Raw genomic sequence first — 24277 nt, 5'->3', positions numbered from 1 at the left:
ACATAAGTGAAAGCAAGGTTTAATAATGGATGAAAAGTACAAAGTTATGGATGTAGCTTGCAGCGTCAACGAAGAATATGAGGGTAGTGCAGTAATAAGTGTCACTGTAAGATTCCATGATCCATATCAAGATCAATCCTTACAGTACATGATCGGCTTCAATAAGAAGATAGTATCAAACATAGATTTGAATAGCAGCAATAGCGAATCCAAGCAAACCGAAGACAGGAAAAAATCGGAAAGCGAGAAGAAACGAAAAGTAGATTGTTGCTTTGAACTGACCCTGAACGACTGAGACAGCTAACGTTGGGAATAAACTATTGTCTTTAAGTCGAACTGAAGCAGCTATGTCGTCGAAAGTGGAACATATCTAATTATTACGCAATGGTCTGCAATTTCATTGTACAACTATGATAAGTTCTATGATTAAGTTATATCAGTTGCAGAAATAAGTATGCCAATCTAATAATCTAATCTACTTTCTTTTATAATGTAAAGACCTATTACACGCTATATAGCAAGTTTCTCCAAAAGAAGACACAGTTGGCTTTTTCACATTGCAAAAACTAAATTGTAAGTTAAACTCAAATTTCATTTAAAAAAAAAGATATTTTTTTCCTTTGTCTATTTCATAAGCAGACATCTTTATACTTCAAAGAGACGTAATAATAATTCACGTAATATTATTTAAAATAGATGGTAAATATTAAACAAAATTAAGAAATATGATACGCATGATTTGTATAATTGAAAAATTTGATACAAGAAAGATGCAAACGCATTTTAATAAAATCGCGCGAGAAATAAAATCTGAAAAAAAATTTTCCAAATCGTACGTATATCGGAGAAGAAAGAAAACTCAAATATGGTTCTCTAATCTCCTATTTTCATATCTCATATTTGTATAATTAGATTGATACAATTCGTAATTTTTATATAAATGTAATATTAAAAAATATAGTAAAATGTGTGTTCGTGTAAATCTCAAAAAGCTTTCCAATATAGATCCTGGCCAACAGTTTTGTTAACGTGTCAGTTTATTAACTAAAACACGTGATGCATCTACACGTATATACATACGTAGCAAAAGTTCAGTGATGTGACTATTGCAGTGTTTCATAGACAGAATATATTTCTGATATCGATCATTTCAGTGTAGAGGCGCAACGATGCGATATATCAAGGTAATCCACGCACGCACAAGCATTGGGAAATTACATGTGGCAATAGCTAGAAAAACGTATTCAAACAACTAGACGTTGTAAAAGAAAAATAAATTCTAATACTCTGTAGATATTTTCTGAGACACCTTTGAACTTCTTTGTTGTTTCGAAAAACGTGTCTCACAAAGCTCGCAAACTTCCTGTATTCATGTGTCGTGGAATTCTTTTATCTTTTAAAACTGACCTTAATAGGAAATACGACAAAAGAATAAATTTCAATATAATTTTTACAAAAAAAAATGTAATATGTTGGGATTTTTATTTTTCCTTTCTGTCGAGCCGCAGTAATTCAACGAATAAAATTATTGTAGGAAATAATGAAGATATACTAACATTGTAAAAAACTGGAAAATTTTTCAAGACCACAAAATATATTTGGAGTCTAAATAATTTTAAAAAAATATACAATAATAATATTTAATAAAAGTTTAATCATTTAAACAATAAAAAATAAAGATAAAAGGAGAACCGTTAGGAGTCGATGCGATATTAATACAAAAATTTTTGTTTACTACGCTGATTCCTAATGGCCCTCTTTTTATCTTTGTTTTTTATTGTTAAATTAGTTCGAGTTCCTCTGTGATTTTAAATTTAATATCTATATATAATTTACTGTTATTGCTGTTAAGTATAATAATTATTTAAAAATCCCTTTGCTGCTTAATTTGAATACTGATTAATTTTTAGACGTTGTTAACATTGCATTGTTATTACATTGCAGCAGCAAAGTTAAAATCGCACGTTTCCGCAGTTTAGAGAATGCTTTATCCTCCTTATGTGACAACTGTTTTTATTCTTTTTGTGTATTAAGAAGGAACATAACGTACTTCATGAATATATATCAGGAAATTTATATATCGGACTCTTCTCAAAAATATGAGCCAAACGCGTTTTGAATATGCAAAACAGATGTCTCTTTTCAGCGTCCGCGAGATTGATTTCCTTGAAAATTATTACAATGGCGTAGCAAGTAGAATTGCCAAGGTAACGCCATTTTTTAAGTTAATCTTTATATAGTGCTGTGACAAACTGCAACGGAAAAAGTGCTACGTACCGCATGTATGACGTAAATAAATAACAGCTATATATACAGGGCTACGTTATTGCCGTTTATTGATCTATTTAGTTTGTTTTATACTTAGCGCCTTGCATATGTCACGTCGCATCGGTTGCTTATATTATAATCCGGACTATCACGGCCAGAACGTTCTCTGACAAAAGTAACTGCATTCAGTATTGTTGGAAGAAATTCAAATATTGCTCAAGCATTTAAAGACACTATAATCGATTTCATTAAGAAGTTATACAATATCGACATTAGTTACCTGAACAGTTCATTAGCTATTGCTAGAGTTGGACTACTTACAAGTTTTCAAAGTTGGGTAACAAGTTGGCCAATGCTTTTCATATCTCAATGTAACTTTTGCTTTACAATACGAAAAGAAAGATTGAAATGGAACAAGAGATAAAAGTCTAAGGGAAAAAGGATTTTTATTCCCGTATGTCTTTTTCCTTGGCAAATATGAATGCGCGTGTTGCAGAAAGTGTTTTTAAAATCTCCAAACAATGTCAAATAGAGGTGTTATATCAAATATATATATATATATATATATATATATATATATGTATATATATATATATATATTTGCTTTTCCTTCAACACTCACTTCTCTCAATTTACCATATTTTATAGATTATATATTATAGTTCATACATAGAATACTTACAATTAGATTACATAGACGATCTTATCAAACCTTCGCTCCTCAATAAATTGCAGAAATTAAAATAATAGAGAAATAATTTCGATAAGTTCAAGTTAAATATTGTCGAAGAATAGAATAGTTTTTAAAGTAAATTTAAAATTTACTTTGTTAATAGAAGAAAAATATTTGATCAAGATTGGAAACAAATCATGAAAAAGTAAACAAGATTTTAAAGCTCTTCCTGAGAATTTAAAGCGAACTGCAACGATCCCATGTAATCCGAGAAAATCTGATCTAGTGTTACAGCTACTCGCCCAATTACAATATCGTATCAAATAAGATGTACGTCGTAGCGTTCAACAATACGCGCAAGCTAATCATTAACGCTATCTCGACAGTCGATCTATGCATATGCAAGAGCTAGCACTGGTCTCGGCTCCGAGAAATCTAGGAGCTACCAGTCAGCAGTCTCTCGCGTTTATCTCGCAAGATTATTCCGGCCGCGCAAACCCTACCTGATGCTCCTGTCACGATACCGCAGGGAACTGTCGATACAAGCTTATTTGAGGTTGACTTGGCGCGGTGCCATTGTCGAGGCGCGATCGAGCTTTGATCGGATTTATAAAATGGATTATAAAATGGGTAAACTTGAACGCGTGAAACTTTACCGTTAAATCATTTTAGACGATGTATCGCGATTGCCGAAATTGCCTTTTTAAAATACAATAATTATCATGACACGATAAAAGAGCTGTTTAGATTCCAGGGATCGAAACGAAGATACGATGGCGAATTAGAATTTCAAAGCTGCGGACGCAACTTTCTGTCGTATGTAATAAATACGATAATAAATGCAAACTTTATGTAACATCAAAATTAGAGAGACATGTTCAAAGATATGTTCAAACGTAAATATTTGTCATATTTGTCATATTTAGCGAATAAAGTTGAAAATAAAATTTGAGCGAAATTATGATCGTCTCAACGTATTTTCTTTTTCATCTAGACAGCAATTATTCAATTCTCTCTTTAAAGAATTCTCGTTTCCTAAGTTTATTCCATACAAAGTTTTATGGGAAAATGCAAAATTTTGTATCCCATCAAATAGAAACATATATGAATTAATTTATACATACGCAACGTAACAGCATGATTCTCTTTTCATATTGTTCTGGATCATTAATTTTGATTTAGTCTAAATTTACATATTTGAAATATCGTTATATCTCATTAGGTTACCTATTTTGCGGATTAAAAACTGAAAATCAAAATCGATAGATTTATAAAGTCTAATCGCTGTTATCGTCGAGATTATGAAGTCTATGTGCAATTTGTAGATGTATCTTTCAGTTATGATCCAGCTGTTCTATATATACGAGCATGTTATGTCAGACTTATTATGCTCGTAAAACGCAACCTAATCTTTTGATTAAAAATTTGCTCGCCGATGCAATCCAATGATGACATCATGCTCTTATATAAGCTTCGTGAGATCAATTCGATTGCCAACCAGTTGAGATCAATTTTTTTCTACAAATATTGACATTATGTTTATTCGTCCGACTCCACGTTCGTAGATAAATCTGTGCTAATAAAACAAATAATAAGCAAATCCATAGCAACAGCTTATCTCGAGCAGAAGGTTAAGAAGTATAACTCGTCAATAATGGATACAAATTGATGCCACCAACGCACGAACATTTATTCTCTGAGAGCTATTTGTCATCGGCTGCGCCGACATTTCCACTTTATTACGAGAAAATAATCAGAGCGTAGAATAAAAGAGCACTTTGAAGCACACGAGAACATTTCATTAAAAAGAAGGCAATTTAATATTCATCGAGTAATAAATTTATCCACCTCCTCTCTCACGCAAGACTCCATTTTTGCTTTAAACTTTAATATATTATTGATATTTAATAAATTCTGTTTATACTGTCCATTATCGTTCATCGCAAATTGTTTATCGTGAAAATTAAGTCATTTTTACATGTTACACTCGCGACCCATTTTCTCTTAGTATAATTTATAATTTTAATAAAAAAAGTTAGATGATAAATCTTTTTACTTAATTCCTTCAGTCAGGCAAATCAGTAGTTGCACACAATCGTCGCAACTAGAAAACGATGAATCAAGGTAAACGAAAAAAATTAAATCGTATCTTAACTTATATATAGCAAACTTGAGCAAAGTTTAAGTCATAACTTCGTGGAGGCAATCAATTTTAATTCGGCAACGCGAAATGTCACACAATAAATAGAAGAAAGCTAAGAATATATGTAAAAATATTATCTCATAAAATAAAAGAGATTATTTGTACGTCACTGAAGATGACCCGATAAGAGTTGAAACGTTTGTATATTTATTTGATAAATTTTTATTGTTAGCGACTATTATCGATTTATGGCTTTTTATGCAAATTTTTTAAAAGAGATCATTTTACAAAGGCAATATAAGTACAAATCCAAAAAATATATTTAAGATATAAAAATAAAATATTTTGTAGATGTTTTCAATATTCTTTAGATGTTAGTTTATGCAGATGTAATATGCATGGTTGTTTTACAAATTAAATTTTGTTTCGATTATTCATTAATTTTTATAAGTCAAGAAATTTTTATATTTAATGTTATACTGAAAGAAAAGATTGGTTGCTGCAACAATTTAGGCAGTAAAATATAGCATTTTTATATGGCTGCAGCAATCAGTTTTTGGTTGTAGCAGCAAATTTTTAGTTGCGTTAGCCTATCAAAATCATATACTGATTGCGAATAGGTTAATACAATTATAAATCGCACAGGATAATAGTCGTTAACAATAAAAATTTATCGAATTCAAATAAATATACAAACGTTCGACTCTTATCGGGGACATATATAATATATATTTCTTTCAGTGTATATTTTTATGTTATATGTAGTGACTTTTTAAAGTATATACTGCATCAAAATTTTTATATATTGTAAGATCTTTTATATTTTCAAAATCTAGCATTATATTTATAAAATATTAGGTGTTGGAATTAATTCGTAGCGTTTTACAAGTGATGGGAAGTACTTTCATTAATGTATTTTTTAATACTCATGTGAAATAAATAACATTCTTTCATTAAAAACGCTACGAATTAATTCCAACACCTAATATATATATATATATATATATATATGAAAATATGTATAAAATGTTCTCTCTGTCTCTCTCTCCCCCTCCTCCCCCTCTCTCTCATTCTCACTCTCTCACTCTCACTTTCTCACTTTCACTGTCTCACTCTCTCTCACTCTTTTCCTTTCACTTTTAAAGTATATTTTTGAATTAGCAGATAAGATAATGTCAATTTTACTAGAATGCAAAGTAAGTTAAGAGAAACAAATTGTTAGACTTAATTCCATCAATTCCATTAAGGATAATTCAATAAAGTTCTCGCAGCATGTAATAAGCACAGAAAGTTTATCTGCAAATTAACGTTAATCTGATAAATAAATAGCAGAACGAAGAAAGCGAGGAATAAACAAACAGAAAAAGAGAGTAGACGGGAAAAAATGATATTGTATTGTTAGCATTATTTTAATTAAAAATGATCTTGTTAATTTTATAATAGCATTAATAAAACAAATAACATTTTAAAACAAAAGCATAAGGCCAATTTTATTAAGGATCATCATACATAAAATAAAGCTGCGCAATCATAGCATAAAGCCAATGAATATCTGTATTGATATGACATTTTTATGAGATTTTTAAATAAACTTTAAGATTTAAGTTATTTTTCTACAATTTAAAACTAATAAATGATATTTTACTTTTTTAAAACAGTCGAAAAACGATAAATATATATATAATTATAATTTATTATATTACTAATACTCTTTTAAATTTTTATAAAGAACTACAAAGTTGATTAGATTTACAAAATTGAATATTGACTTACGGTTTAAAATTCAATAATAAAGAACTAATATTATAATTTCCAATATTACAAAGTTAATTTACATATATTTTTCAAACTAAACGAAAAAGGATTTTCCAATATTCTATAATAATCAGTATTGTTGAAGAATACATGCATTGAATTGAAAAATATACTTTGTACAAATCGAAACGAATTGAATAAGCTATGAATGCGGATCGTTAGTAGAATCAACAAATCCTGAACCAACAAATTTTCAGCACGAAGAAGCAGAACTTCATATTCTTTTCGAAATTGTGTTTGTCTACGGTAACTGTACGCGGATTAAGATGAATAAAAGATGAAAACTATCAGAAAACTAGAAAAAAATTCTTCCTAAAAAAATATGGAAAACTATTTAAAGAAAAACATTTCAGCTATCTATAAGTCGTTATCTTTTATGATGACTGATCCGTATAAATTTTTGAGACAGCAAAACGAGACAGGACGATTACAGATGAACTGATAAAACAATAGCTTTTTATTGCGAGAATACACTAGAATTTCAAAATTTTCCAGAAAAAATATTTGTTATTTAATACTCTCAAGTAATTATTGGCGGATTACGAAAAGTAAGATCTCCTAAACATGTTTGTATATCAAATAGATATATTAATATTAATACATTAATATAAAGAAATAATCATAAGAAAAAGATCGTTTTATAATTCACTATCTATTTACGTGAACATTATTTATTTGATCTATTCAGGCAAATCTTTTATTCCATAGCATAAAATTACAGAAGACGCATTCCAAAATAATGAAGTAATTCTCATTCCGTAGGGTTTCCGAGGGCCGTAAATGTGAAGAGTATAGTTCGTAAAAAAGTATATATCGTATAGATCGAGAGACAAGTATATTTATGGGCAATCAATATTATTTTATTTTGAAATTGACAAAGCAACAAATGTGATTGTAACTTTTGAAAATTAAAACAGATAAATCTCACTTTATCTCCTTATCTCTTCTCTATCGATATCAAACCTCATCTCACGCTGTCATAGATATATGCCATTTGATTTGCAATATTTGTCGCGATATTTCAGTGACACGCGACAATACAGGATTTATTATCAACGACGAACTATTCACGCGAGATTTTAAGGTAGATTACATCTTAAAATATTATCAAAAATATAAAAATTTTATAGATTCATTATTACGTCTAAATATCTATATAAAATTTGAACACTTTCCTTATTCTCTTATTGGTTTAAAAATTTTTATTTTTATTTTTATTATTTTTTTTTAATTTTGATTCTTATATAAAATCGTGTTTTGTAATACTTATTTATAAATTTGATAAGGAAGTAAAAGAATTAAACATACTGATCCACAATAATAAATATTCATGCAAAAATTTATTTGGCTTCATTTATTCTTTTAAAAGTTACCTAAAACTGCAGAAAAAAAAATATGGTCATTATGCTGTATAAAATCATTATAAGCTAAATTATTTGCTGTTTTGTTTTTTGTAATTGATTTCAGAATATATTTCGATATCATCAAAAAATTTTGAATAATATTAGTTGATATTAACTTATTTTGGCTGATTGTTGAGCTGATTTTGGCTACTTTTAATAGAGAAAGCAGCTTTGTAACTGTTGTAAGAATTTTTTTAATATCATTAGTTAATATATTTAGATCCCATGAGGAACTAAGACTAATCATATGTAAAAAATTTTACAACACTTGCAAAGCTGTTTTTTTTTTGCTAAAAGCAGCCAAAACGTCTTTAAACTTGCGCCAGCAATATGCCATTTGGGACAATTCGAAATTTGCTATTTGTATGAGATTTACAAATAGTGTGAATAGACATATTCATCGAATTCATTTGTCGTTTACCATTTATGACAATTCGATAGCGACGTGACTTCTTTTGACAAAATCAAGAGACACGTGTCACCATGAATTGTGCAGTCTGACGCAAGCTTTATTGTATTAACACCGCATCACTTGGTAATTTCATCAGGAGAATTTACTCGGCTTTTAATCAGACACTCCACGATGTCCTTCGCACGACATACACGTTTTATGTGATTGCACACAAAAGAAATTAAGGAAACTAAATATCTAAACAAATATACGCAGAATGTCACGAAGAATAACTCCATTTAAATGAAGGTTTTCAAAAAGGTTTTTTATTTTAATTTTAATATATGCATTATAGAATTATTAAATTATATCGATTTGTTGAATTTTTAATGGAAAGAAATGATCACAAACAAAAATCTTGGATGAAATATCGTTTAAGATGTAAAGACGCAACAAAAAGAAATAAGGCAATTACAAACGATCAAGCAGGATTTTTAGTACTTAAATAATTCAGTGTGAATTTACATATTACATATCAACTCCTGCAAAAATCTTGGAAATTTCTTTGTCTTATATAGTACAATAATTTATTATAATTAATTCATTTGATATAATAATTTATATTATATAATATGATCATTTTAATGCGAATTACAAAATTACAGAATAATAGCATCGACTATTTCAAAATTTCAACCGAGTAAAATCTTGAAAGTTTACTTGGCTTATCGCACGTTATGTAGATAATAATACTGAATGTTTGTTTGATACACGTAACTATTTATGATATAGTTTGCATCCCGTATCTTATACATGCAATATTATCATCAACACTATGACTTTGATAAAATCTTACTTATAATTTTATTCAAAATAATAGGAAGGTTTAAAATATTACCTAGAAGACTTTATGACTTTTTAAACGTCCTTTAAATGTCTTTCGGATATTTTTTACACTTTTCCATTATTACTTGGAATCTTGTGATATTTTATCTTGACTTTTCTTCATCATAAAGATTTATTTGATATTGTTATAGATTAAAAATCGTATTGGAGATATTAAATGTGAAACTGTATTGGAGGTATTTAATATAAAATGGAATTGATTTCTAAATAAGACAAATATTTAAATTAAAAAAAAAAATTAAAGAAATACAGTTTTTTTATGATATGGATTGAAGTATCTACGGGTAAAGTATCCTTACTTGCCGCCGTATCGGATAACTATAGAAGAAATTATAAAACATCTATAAACAATACTTTACAACTTTTACTTTAAATATTTTATATACTATTATCATTGACAATGTATATATACTTATAATAAATTATGTAATTAATCATTAGCCTTCAAATATATTATAAAACAATCGCGCATGCAAAACTAACGAATAAAGATCATTAATACGAAGTAAATAATTGCAAACCAATTTCTTCCAATCAAATTTCAATTATTTTTCGTTTGTGCATTTTATTTTTCTTTTGAGAGAATCATTTTTTACTCGTGGCGCGCACAGAGAGAGAGAGAGAGAGAGAGAGAGAGAGAGAGAGAGAGAGAGAAAGAGAAAGTTACACGCGCCTGTATGAGCGCGGGTGAAACTATTTAAAGGTCTTACCTTCTACGGTCGTGAGCTCCGAGGGATTCGGTAGACCCAGGGCTGGCTGATCGAGGATAATCCAAGAGGAGACCAAGACGACGCAGAGCAGCCGCACAGCAGTGGTACTGCAGGGGTTGGTCCCCGACGTCGGGTACGTCGGTGACGGGCAGGTTATCGCGGCGACGCTCATCTCTACGACTGTTGGCCCCCCCGCGGGTCCACGCGGCACACCTGCGGCCTATGCACGGCACGCACGCACGCACCCGTACGTCGCGTACCTGCACGCCCACGCAGGTCAACCCTGCCTGGCCTACTTCCGGTATCACATCTCCGGCCGATCGCGGAGGTGCGCGCGATCGATGACGCGCATAGTCGCCACCGCAGAACTCGACGCCGTAGCTTTCTTCCTCTTATATCTCTATCTCTCTTTTCCTTCCGTCCGCGTGGATCCCCCCCGCAGCTTTAGCGATCTAGCGGTCCTTGTTGTCGTCGTTCAAAGCGTCACGCCGCCGCGTCTGGCGAGTGGCGCATCCAGACTCCCTCGCTTGATCGCGAAGGGTTGGCGCGTGCGATTCCGAATCGGACGACGGAGGCGCAGTTCGGACGAAAGCGAGATGGTGGGACCGACGATCGTGCGCTCGCGCCGTCGCGTCGCGTCGCGTCGCGTCGCGTCGTCGTGTACGTACACTGTGCGATTGTGCCGTAGCGGGAACCGGAAAGGCACGGGCACCAAGCAACGACCGACCTGACTCACCCCGACGAGGGTCGTCGCGACGCCAAGGCGCCGACGTTCTGCGCAATACGTCCGAGCCACGTTTCCACCCCCTTAACCACCGATGTGATATGGTATGGTGTGTTGTGGTGGCGGCGTCGCTCTCCGTGACATCCATCCCCTTCAGGCCACCGTCGTATAGACGGCGACGGAGTACAGTGCCTCTGAGTCATTCTTCAGACAAGACTCGTCCGGTGTACCGCCACTTAGACGATGAGAACGTAAAGCGACATTCGTCGTAGTCCTCGTCGTCAATGTGTTGTATGTACGTGTGGCGATGTGCTGGTAACGTGTGACGCAGCGCATAAGACACAATCATGCACCCCGCGCTACATCCCCACTTCTAAGGGATGCACAATCGCGTAACTTTAGCGAAACCGCGGTAATATATCAGGGGGTAGACAGTTTCGCTACGTTACATAAATATGAATATAAATATCATATGATGCCGGGGAATTTGAAAAGTATCTTCATTTTTCTTGATCGATCACTTTCTTAAATAAGACGGAGTGATGACAGCCGCGATTCACAACAAGCTGAAAAAATTTTGATATGTTCGAACTTTAAATGCTTTACATTCTCAGATGTCTACTTTGAATTTATTCAAATGGAGTTATAAATGAAATATGTTATTAAAAGAATTTATTAATTTATTAAAAGAATTATTAATTTATTAAAAGAATTTATTAATTTATTAATTTGAAAAAGCTATTATTTATTACACAACTTTTAATTACATATGTAATTAAAAGTTGTAATAAATAATAGCTTTTTCAAATTAAATTTACTTCGTAAATAAAGTAAATGAAGTATGCAATTTGTAGAAATTGAGTTTCATCAAAGTTTTATTTTTATTTGTTTTGTATATGAATAAATCAATTTATTAATAATTTATTGGCAATTTTATACGTATTATCATCATGTATTAGGTGTTGGAATTAATTCGTAGCGTTTTACAAGTGATGGGAAGTACTTTCATTAATGTATTTTTTAATGCTCATGTGAAATAAATAACATTCTTTCATTAAAAAACGCTACGAATTAATTCCAACACCTAATATTATATTAACAATTTTTATATACTATTATGTATATTGTATAGTAAGTATTTTTAAATAAATGAATGAATTAAATTTATTAACTACTTTTCAAAAAAATTTCTTTTATCGAAACTCGTTTTGACAAATTCTTTGCAATTAAAATTAATAAAAATAATAAGTTATAACTGACAATTTTATTCTTGAATGCTTTCTATCTGTTTCTATAGCCATTATCGCAAAATAGAATTACAATGAGTGATAAAAATTAAATTATAACATTTCTTAAATTATATTTCTTTGCATTTAATTTTCTTTAAGGTATATATTTTTTTCTCGGTATTTCGTCTGTTATTACGAGCATTAGTACACCATTAGTATAGAACTTTAACTTTGCATTATAAGTATGGATGACGCATACGAGTATATTTCCATGAAAACTCTGGATCTAACCGTGCGATCATAATTTTACTTCTTGATCGATGGTTTGCTACATTATGACGTCAGTTAAACTTTGCCATACACATTGCTTATTCCGCAAACATGAAACGAGTACCAATTAAGATTAATATTGTGGATAACACAAAAAAATTATGTAATTAATACGAGACGTGAATAAAATGTATTGCACATTACATAAATAAAAATGTGTAACATTATACATTATCAGAATAAATAAATATATTACGTTTTATATATATATATATATATATATATATATAAATATATATATATATATTACATAATATACATAAATATATTAAATATATTAGGTGTTGGAATTAATTCGTAGCGTTTTTAATGAAAGAATGTTATTTATTTCACATGAGCATTAAAAAATACATTAATGAAAGTACTTCCCATCACTTGTAAAACGCTACGAATTAATTCCAACACCTAATACAATATTATACAATATTAAAAATGTATAGTGTGTAAACGAAATATTACTTCCTGTTGATGTATTTGAAAATTATTCGTGTCCAAGACAGTATTGTAGTTGTCAAAAATCACATTTTATGTTGCAGAATTTTAATTCTTTATATGAAAATAATCCATATTTTACAGGTGTTATAATTTATAATTTATAATTTATGGACACTTATTAAATATACAAATTGCGTATATCGAAATTAAACTTAATACAAAGGAGTGATCATAAATTACTGTAGAGATGCGCATAAATTGTCAAAAGATCTTTATAATTCGCGTAGGTGGAATTTAATGGACGACACAGCGGAATCACACTAACTAGTTCATCAGGAATCGTGCACACATGTCGATCAATTTCAGATGATAATTATCGGCGTGCTGACTAGTTACATGGGACACGGACGCTATAATTATATTTCAATTCTAATGCAATGTAATGCTGCGTCACCGGGTCGCCTTAATATTAATTGTGCATATCACTACAATGTCATTCGAATATATCTAACGTAATCTTTTTTTTTAAATGCTTTAGTATCATTGCAATAAATATTACAAATTAAAGTTCTTACTATTTATTTATGTATATACTTCATATTTTCATTACTGATCTTTTTTATATAATTTATAATTGTTGCATAGACTTACGCAATCTGTTATATGCATATTAGCTTTATCTTATTATATTTATTAATTAATTTTAATATTACCATACTTAGTTTTTGTTTTGCTTTTCTGATAACTGTGATTAATATTATGAACGAAAATATAATTTATTTTCTAGTTTATTATCATTCAATTTTTCATTCTGAATATACTGTAATTAAAGCGTCGCTTCCTTTTTATCCGTCCATTTATAACATCCATCCATATCCTAATAATAACCTCATTGATTATATGATATACTTAACTCTTTCTCGCCAAAAAGCAACGTATTTCTAATATCTCCCATTTAATTTTCTTTAAAATATTAAGCTAAGCTTGTGACAAACTCGATAATTAGTTATTCAAATTATTACATTGTATAGTAAATATAATAGTTTGTATAATTTATTATTCTGCGACTATTAATCATTAAAATAAAAAAATAAGAAGTGAAAAGAGCTACATAATGGGTGTACATTCATGTCAACATCTTGATGTCTATCAAGAGAAATATAACAACGATACGGGATCAATTTCCTGGGTCTCTTCGAGCAGAGCCAAAGGCAAGAGCAAGAAAAAAGGAGTCTTAGACTTGTCGGGTTTGTAATACCAGTGTGGCCCACTTTTACCCGACAAGCGAAGTCTTATGTAACGCGTTCCTCGATCCTTCTGCTCACGTAAAAGCGTGCTGAGATCCATTAACGGGATGAGGAAATGGCGGAACCCTCGCCAAGAAGCAGCAAGATGCAGTAATCCACTAAAGTTTACTTACATGTCCCTCCAATATGACGTGCAACAACAATTTTTAGAAATGATGTATAAAGTCAAGAATCGAATTTTATCGTAATAACGTTCCATATTATTTTTCTATGAAATTATTAAACGATAATTAAAATAGATTATACTTATTAAAAATTATAATTTGCATTACACATTTGCATTTGCATAATGCGCGAATAAAGCAAAAAGTAAACAACATAGTTTCCAACTACCTTATCAGCATAATCGCACAAACTTTAAATGATACAACGCTTTTAATTAAAAAAAATTGATATATATATATATATAATTCCATATTATAATTTCAACTTTAGATAGATATTATTTTTTTAAATAAATATTCAAGAGATGGGAGGAAGAAATTTTATATCTTGTTATGATAATATGCATACATATTTTTGAAGAAAAAAATTTCGAAATATTCTTGTTTTAAATATTCTTTGTTATAAATTGTGTTATATTACAAAAGTAAAACGCAACAACAAAGTTATTTTACCAGCCGATTTACTTAAATGATCTAATATATGTTTAAACGAATTTCTTCATTTTTGACTCGAATTTAAATAATAATTAATGAAAGATTTTTGTATTGCAAAATTTTATGACACGACGAGAAATCGTTTATTTCCTTTTTCATCGAGACCTAACTGTTACATGTTTAGCCAATCGACTTGAGTAATCTTCCTTAATAGGATCCATTTCGAAGCAAAACGAGTTTTTCTAGGACGCCGCAGAAATAATAATTCACATTCGATCGACCGATTGATTATTAGAAAAACGTGCCTGACATGTCGAGAATTTCATTCATATATTTGCGACTTTTCTCTATTATTTTATTGAGAAACAAATAAACCAATAGTAGAAAAAGATATCTGATATAAATATTACGATAATTGTTGCTTAAAAATTTGCTCTCTTTAGAGAGAAATTAATGAAAATAAAGGAACTAACGAACACATAGAATGAACAATGTATCCGTTTCGATGATCTTTTATTATTTAAAACGCTTGGCAATTCTGCGATCATACAAAAATACAAGATTTATATAAAATATATATTGCATAACATGTCGCAATGTATCAAAATATCCAATATAAGAATAAAATTAAAAAATTTTTTTGTAAAGATGGAATATATCCTTTGGCGAAAGCACTTCGTCGACAAGTAAAGATTCAAACAGTATGCTGACGAATATTATTGTGCCACCTGTGACACAAGCTCGGACCAGAATGTCGCATAGTCCTTCAGTACAGTTCCACTGAAAAAAGTATATTATTAAAATAAATTATTGATATATATTATTGATATATATTATTAAAATAAATTATTAAAACACTTTTAAACATAAATATTTACTAAAACATAAAATTATATACCTAATTTTCTTCTACAATTCTCATAAACCCATTTTCAATTTCAAATATAGCAAATCGGAGCAGCCAATTTAAATTATTTTTAAATACATTTTAAAAGATATTACAATATAATTTGACACATTAATTATAAATACATAAAATATATATATCATAATAGGTTTAATTTTTTTTTAATGATAAATTCTTTAATAAATTTATTATTGATGAGGCGTCGAGTGGCGATCACTCTGTGCGATTGACTTTCTGTAGATCCCATCTGCGCCCACATACGCGATTTTTTCGAAAGAACATTTCTAAACCTATATATTAAATTACTTAATTTTAGATTTCATTCGCAGGATATAATATTCATACGATAAATTGCTAGAAGAAGATAACAGATTTTATTATATGATTATTATAACCAAATGAGATAAAATTAAGTAAATTTAATATGTATATTTAGAAACGTTTCTTTTTAGCATGTTCTATTAGATATTAACATTGAAAATGACTGGAATGTATTGGTCGAAACGTTATGTTGTTATGTTTAGTTAATTAAAGTATAATTAACTTGCTGTATATATTAACTTGCTATTGCGCTTTTAATTCTTGATATTTCAGTATTTGTTTTTATACAATTGAGCGATAATTTTTTTTAAATTAAAAATTGTTTGATTAAAAATAAAATAATATATTTTTATTGTTGACAAACTTAAATGTTATTTTACTACCTAAAAAATTGTTAATAAACAGTTAAAAAGTACGCTTTTTTTACATACTTTTAATATAGATTACATTTATAATATCTGATTTATAATTATTATATTTATTATTCTATGCGGACGTGGCTCTCAGAAAAAAAAATTTTGACGGTTATTCTTTGTTTGGCTTCTATCTGGATAATACATATAACAATTTTTATATTTTATATTAAAACAAAATTTTTACTTTTTGTAATCTTCTTTTTTCTAATTTAACGTGCTACGCTTGAAATAATTAATTGTAATCTATGGAGACGGAAGATGAGTAGAATAAGTATACACAGAATTAATAACAATACAATTAATTTCTTTGTTCATTGTTCTCTTCAGTTAGTTGCTTGGCTAAACAGCAAAGAGACAAATTTGGCAACTCTCAACCAGACAGTAAAGATATGTTCAGTATCACATAATTTAGCTCTATATATATATATATATATATATATATATATATATATATATATATATATATATATAATATAAATAAAATAAAGACATCGACGAAAATTATCCCTAACTTTGCTGATGATAGTTTGAAGTAAATCGAAACGTCCAAAAAAGTTTGTATCGACATTGTAAATTATTAATATATTATGTAAATTTTATATGAATATTATATGAATTGCGCACCAATTTCCACGCTGTATTAACACTCTCATTGCCCTTATTCTTTATTATTATTTTTTCGTTAATATTTTCTTAAAAGAGAGAAGAAAAAATTTCGAAAAATATTCTACATTGCAATGTTTTAAAATTGAAACGATTTCAAACTCTCCTCTCTCTCTCTCTCTCTCTCTCTCTCTCTCTCTCTTGTAATTATATTTGAAAATTTATAGAAAAGTCTTTAATTTAATTTTATCTTATATAATAATTATATTCTTTTAATTTTCAATCCCCTGTTGTTAATAAAAAAAATTTATTTAAAATTTATTTAAGAATTCCTAAAAATCAAAAAATACTAGTTTATCTTTTGTTTGATAATGTAAGATTTATACAGAAACGTTTTGTAATTTTATTGAATATCAAGGCAATTTATAACAATAAACATTTTATAGCGCTTATTCTTTACATACACACATAAGACGAGAGATCGACAACTTGCGGTCCAATTTTCTACTGTAAAATGTATGCTGGAAAATTTATCAAATTATTAACAAGTTTCATGTATGCGTGGAATCACGAATAATAATATGACCAAATTATAAAAGCAATTATTTCCAGCGGCCGACATCATACAATTAATCTCGCTGTGTCATCGTGAACCGACCGCAAATTATTGCGCGTGCATTAGGTAGATTATATCTATATCTCATTTAACGGTTATTAAATTTGATTCAACTGTATCACAAAATATATTTACGCGAATATACATACAAAAAAATGACTTAATATCCTCATTGATGATCTAAAGAATTAAGATTACAGGATGTCTCAAATTTTAAAAAGATACTTTAAGATTCTTTATATTTTCACAAAGCATTAATTAAGTATATATGAGTGATTATTTATCATCTATAAAATCTTTCTAAAAAATGTAGTATAAAGAATTTTTTATAGCTAAACTGACGATCAAACTACGTGTCCTCGTTTTACTATTATTAAATTTGCTTCGTCACGGATGCATCGCAAAGTATAAATTCGTGAAAAAGAATTTTAAAACACGCACAAAAATTAAATTAATGTTTTCATATTTTTATTAATAATAATAAAAAAAAACTCAAGATCATATATAATAATAGTATGGCTTAATCCGAATAATGTACTTATGAAAGAAGAAAGATTACGTTATGAAAGAAGAAATCAATTTAACATGATGACCTTTTTAATATTTTAAAATTATTTGAATTATATATAAAATCACATATGTGTGCAAATTTTATTTATAGCTTTTTAACATTATTTATATCTTTTATAAAAATAATATAAATAATTCTTATGTGTGATTTTTTTAAAACATCTAATCATTGGAAATTTCATTTCTTCCTAAAATAAAAACTTCTTAATAAAAATGAGAAAGTTGAGATATTTTGCTATCAAGAGTGATTATTTAATTATAATTATGTAGCTTTGAAAGGACTGTGTTGAATAAAATGTGTATAAGCTCTTGAACTATACGCTTACAATAGTTATGAAATATGCAATTAATATAAATTACTACCGGAAATTTCATTGCATAATTCTTAAACAACCATGTCAATTACAAACGTATATGCATTTTTAACATCGTATATCTCTTATTGGAGTTATATCTTTCGTGGAATGTTTGATAATTATGTAAACAATGCAAGTTTCAAGGACCCGCAATTTGCGACTCTCAACATTGTCCTTCCTACATTCCATTATTAATGCATGAACAGACATTTCTCACGGGATTTCCGCTGCTAAAGAATATAGCACTCACGTGAAGTAAACACTTCCTCGTGCATCTGCTGGTGCGTTCCAGATAAAGGTAGCTTGCTCCTTATCATGTGGATCAGCGTGCGTCACAGCACTACACTCGGAATGTATATTTGTGTTCGGCGTACGCGTCCAAGATCCAATCCATTTGTTTGAAGTAGTATCACGCGCCTGCACGAAGAATCCTTTGAATGGGGCACCCATAATAGTGACTGAAAAGTAGACGAAAAATAGTTAAGTTGTGATAACTATCGACGCCATTCGCTCAGATAAAGTTCAACTTACCTCTTATAGTTGCGTTTCGATATTCACTACCAGTATTGAAAATTTATAATATAGATACATTACACGTGCCCTATAGATTTTCAATACTGGCAGTGAATATCAGAATACAACCATAGTACACATCGCCATGGACGTGTGAATTTTACGTGTTCAATCGTACAAATCCATCGCGGTATCGGCAAAGTGATATAAAAGAAATAGTAGATAGTTGAATATAACGCTCGCAACAGCAATCTTAATTTATTATATCTGTCGAGGAATTTGAAACGAGTGATGGTGCGAATAAACTGGATAGGATATAATTACAAAGAAGAGATACAAATCCTTAAAAAATTCTGTCAGTATTATATTACTGACGCTGCAACTAAAATCTATTTGAAAAGATTTGAACTTTTGCTATGTAATTTTATAGTAACAAATCGTGTGTTTTTCAGATAATGTAATGAAATTAAAAGTATTGAACTATATTAATTTTAAAAGGATAAATTTAAACTACAATGACGATAATTGATATAATGAGTGAAAATTTTACATTTGAAATATAAATTATATTTATTATCAGATATAAAGTAACAATTATAATAGAATTGAAACTTTTATAAAATACACATAACATTTAAATGTGCAATGTGATTTATAACAAAAAAGAATTGAACATATTTCAAATTCGTTAAATTGATATAGTCTTATCTGTACTTTTGCAACATTTATGTTAAAGCATCACGTCAAATTTCGGTCTGAATTTAGAGACAAAATTACTAATTAAGGGCTAATTCAGTAACTCTTAACAACAATCGTTGATGTCGTGGCGCAGATATTATAAAGTATTATAAAAAAGTTGCGTAATGACATCAACGATTGTTGTTTACAGAATCAGCCTCTAAATATCAATATTTATGCGTTTTTTGTTCTTCTAAAAAAACGCGATACGTTATTTTAAGAAATCGTAAAATCGCTTTAGAATTTGAAAAAAACGAACTTTTAAAAATTTAATTTTAGTCTATGGGATTCGCATTATAAGAATTAGTTGACACACATTTGCTTCGCAATACGAGTTTTCAAAGTTTCACGATTTATTGCGTAACAGATTTCAGACTTTCATTTCAACCTTCCTCCGTGGATAAATGACATCTACGTTTAATCATGCGTAATCGACGTAAGGAAACTGTTCGCATGCTCGAAAATTAACGGGTGTACTTATCCCTCTTGTAGACTAATTCGCCATTGCTCCACAAGCGCAGACGTGTTCATCAACGAAACTGACCGGAGTACGTTGTTACATATATTTAACACATTTCGCAATTCTAATTTTGATGAATCCAATTATCTCATGTATCGGACAAAATACATACTTCTTTGACGCAAAATAAAGCGAACTACTAAATGCTATATAAGTAACAATTAAGCGAACAATAGAAAGGAAAACAGAAAACAGAAATTAATTTCGCTTTACGATTGCATTGTCTTGTTTTTCTTTTACAAAATAATTATTTTAATTTATCGTATTTTAGAAATTATATTTTTTTAATTATGCTCATTGCAAGATATTAGCAATATTTCTTTTTTCTTTTTTTTTAATGTATTAATTAAGAAAACAATTGAAAAGTTATTGAAACTAAATTACAGTTATTTTGTAATGAGTAGAATAAAATGAATTAAATATTACACTATAAACAATCGTTTATACACGTATACATTTATAAAAATAAATATCATAAGAAATATTGAATAATATAGATATATATAGTTGTATGCAGTAATTAATGTTTTTGGAATAATGACGATCTGAACTTACGTTACAATTATAGTGTTTTTAAAACTATTAAATACGTTTTCTAATTTAAATTTAATAATTATAACTACCTTAGAAGAATTTCAAGTAAATCTTTTTCATAAAGATAATTATTCACATATCGAAATCTTCCATACATATATCGTTAAGCCATGCAACTGTAATCAATTTTTTGATACTTTTTATATTTATTTTTACTTGTTTATAAATATAGATATATTTTTTGCACCATATACTAAGATTTTATAGAGTAACGTTTAATTTAACCCTCTCGTTCCGTTAATTTATTATAAAATATTCAGTTTCAACACTTTCAATAGCTTCTTCTCGTCCTATACATGTAGTGTCCTTTTATCTTATTAGCATTATCTCAGACGATATTAACCGTATAGATTCAAGTGTACTCCGAAATATAAAATTAATCATAAAATTATTATTCTAGCCTATATTGCAGAGCATCTCTCGCTCGGAGGTACTCTAAACTTAATTAATAAAAATGTCATTTGTTTTGCGTAGCAAGAAATTAACTCAGAATACCCAAATGATGTTTAATAATATTATATAAGCGCCGTGCGCATTTGGCTCACCTGTGATCTGTGAACCTGGTTCGTACTGCGACGACGAAGCCAGTATCTTGTAAGGGCTCGTGCTTAAGGGTTGTGACCGTGCTTCACCATGATAAGGTTGATTAGGTCGTGGCTTCACGCACGCGTCCACCGGCCCACCGTCTGGAAATCCGAAAACGGAAATCGACGAGAAGAGGACGAGTGTGAATAAAATCTTAACGTGTCCGGCAAGATGCATCTTGATCGCGTCGCTTCCTTCATTCCATGATGCGAGAGATACATGCAAAAAAATTTTATTAATACTTTTATTTCTGAGGATGAGCGGAATGTTTAATATTCGTAATTAACTTATGCAGATACATTATATTATATTGAGTGCTCAAATAATTTGTTTTAATTATAATGCGTTTTGTATTTACATTTATATTAATATCATTTCTAGCGTTCACCCCCTTATGAAAAAATATTATTGGATTAATGAAGAAACGAATAGAATATGTGCAATATTAAATTTGAATGATTTTTAAATTATTTCCAATCGTTTTTTCGCAAATCCAATAATATTTTTATTTGAAAAATGCCTCCACAATTTAAATAAGAGTAAAAATAAATATTATAGAGTAATAGAAATAAATATATATAGCTAATATATAAAAGTAGTTTATAGATAAATAATATCAAGTTAACCATCTGAAATTTAAATCATTGTTGATTAATTTTATAATTTTTTATACATGACTAATTTCAGGAAATAGTATAATAGTAATAAAGTTCTAATACATAAATTACTAATTTGAAACAATAAAAAAATTCATAACAAGATACTATTTAGGGCAAGTTTGATACAAATTAATCTGATTGGAAAAGATAAATGCCGGTAATACCGCGAAGAGATAGTCGGAAGCAATCACTTCTTTATGCAAGCGATAAATTAAATAGCTTCGCGCGATAAATTTACAGAGACTTACTCGAAATAGTTAGCTGTTTACACGACAAGTAAGGATAAAAAGATATTTCGTGCTCGTGATAGATCCGCACGTAAGAAACTGCAGCATTCGATTGATTGCTGGCAAGCCAAACGTTAGTAGGATCCCACCACAGGATCACAAAGCCGCGTACTTGCGTTTACTAAATTGATCCTTCACTTTCACTTCCTTCGTCAATCCTACAACCGGTTCCACTCTTCGTTCGTTTAGGAGAATATCTACGATTTACACATAGAAATCACGTACTGCCGTAAATAGTAATTATATATGTATTTCCTTTTACATGTCACATAACGATACATGATGTAACTACTACTATTTTCATCAATTATATGTACGTATAAAATTGATCTCTTCTGATTGGTCGGAAAACAGCGTGTCATTATTATTTTTTTTTTATTGCAATTATATACATGTAAGTCTATAATAAAATTGTTTATTTTCTTGTTTTCTTAAATATTTTTTAATTAATAAAATTCATTACAAATTACAGGAATACACTTCGGTTATTTTATACTCCTAAATACTTCTGCAATTCATTTTAATTTTGGAATATTAAATAAGTACGTAATTGAATCAGCCATTAAAATTCTCTTTATAAAAAAGAAGAAAAAAAGAAGATCTAAAAAATAATTTTAAATTAAAGTGAAATGTTTTTATAAAGCTATTCATTCTAAAAAATATGTATATAATTAATGTAAATATATACGTGAATTTTATTTTTAATTTAAAACTATCTTTCTATGAGATTAATAATTTTATCATAATTGATTCTTTTATTCGTAAATTAGTTAATTTAAATAATACAAAATGAAAATCAAAATAAAAGATACGCTTATTGTGTAATATAGTACACTCTTGGATATCTATGTGCATCACGCTATTTGCATTGCTTTTTATCATGCACGACAGCCTTTAATCTTCATTATATAATTATTATCACACACACACACACACACACACACACACACACACGCACGCACGCACGCACGCACGCACGCACGCACGCAAATTATTTACTCGTTATAAAGCTATTTCCTTCTGTATTCTAATTAATCTTGTTCTTTCATTTATATTTTTAAACTTCGCAAAAGAATATATATGAATATTAATTTCCAAGATCTGGAGTGAATGGATGAAAGGAATCCATATTCATATCAATTAAATAAAATAGATAAAATTATAAAAAGGAGTTCAAGAACATCGACAAATATTTATATATTTCGACAAAGCAATGTATGCAGTTCCTGTTGATAAGGAAGATAAGAAATTTTAAAGTTCTATGGCATCTCATATTTTTATCCATTTGTCACAATGTATTCATTTACAGCAAATTGAGTTGTTGCACATTACATTTGATTACATATTTCGCGAATTGTCAGTACGATCCTTTCACTATCGATTATTAAATATACGTTGTGCATACAATTGATACGCACGTGATATTCGCGGCTTGCATTACACAAGAATTGTAACATTGACCCTTACGCAATAATTTCCTTTGTGTGCTACACACTCATTCATCGATTATTATACGTCTAACATTACGCATTCGATTGAGATGAGTATAAAATAATAATAATAGAATAAAATGTTCTGCAGTCGTGCAAAGCAATCGCATGTTAAACTCTTCGAACGAATAATGCAAAAGCGTGCGCGCGTTACACATACAGTGAGAGC

General features: G+C 29.4%; 2 protein-coding genes across 3 annotated transcripts in view; both read right to left on the bottom strand.

The window, feature by feature from the left end:
• Positions 1-11052, bottom strand: part of jus (EB domain-containing julius seizure protein) — a 33292-nt gene extending 22240 nt beyond the window's left edge. For both annotated transcript variants that reach the window (XM_087404055.1, XM_087404056.1), the window contains exon 1: positions 10310-11052. In XM_087404055.1, the coding sequence (XP_087260181.1) occupies positions 10310-10481 (172 nt within the window). In that variant the 5' untranslated portion in view covers positions 10482-11052. The remainder of the gene's footprint in view (positions 1-10309) is intronic.
• Positions 11053-15429: 4377 nt separating this feature from the next.
• LOC105151768 (putative defense protein 3) lies at positions 15430-22773 on the bottom strand. Its single transcript, XM_011065662.2, has 4 exons — positions 22580-22773; positions 21633-21866; positions 18973-19180; positions 15430-15713 (listed from the first exon to the last, which is right to left on the bottom strand). Exons 2-4 carry the CDS (start codon positions 21847-21849, stop codon positions 15650-15652), a joined length of 489 nt encoding a protein of 162 aa, XP_011063964.1. The 5' UTR covers positions 21850-21866; positions 22580-22773; the 3' UTR covers positions 15430-15649.
• Positions 22774-24277: the final 1504 nt, after the last annotated feature.

Source organism: Acromyrmex echinatior, chromosome 3 (genome assembly GCF_024713525.1).
Source record: "Acromyrmex echinatior isolate Ae372 chromosome 3, ASM2471352v2, whole genome shotgun sequence".
In the NCBI taxonomy this organism is placed as follows: domain Eukaryota; kingdom Metazoa; phylum Arthropoda; class Insecta; order Hymenoptera; family Formicidae; genus Acromyrmex; species Acromyrmex echinatior.
Note: the sequence above shows the minus strand (reverse complement) of the source record. Positions and strands in the feature narration are given on the sequence as shown.

Bases quoted from the DNA above. Each gene is read 5' to 3' on its own strand.
- LOC105151768 (XM_011065662.2), bottom strand. From the start codon at position 21,849: ATGCATCTTGCCGGACACGTTAAGATTTTATTCACACTCGTCCTCTTC. The intron at 19,181-21,632 runs GTGAGCCAAATG...TCTACTTTTCAG, and splicing joins ACCAGGTTCACAGATCACAG to TCACTATTATGGGTGCCCCA. The intron at 15,714-18,972 runs GTGAGTGCTATA...TACTTTTTTCAG, and splicing joins CGAGGAAGTGTTTACTTCAC to TGGAACTGTACTGAAGGACT.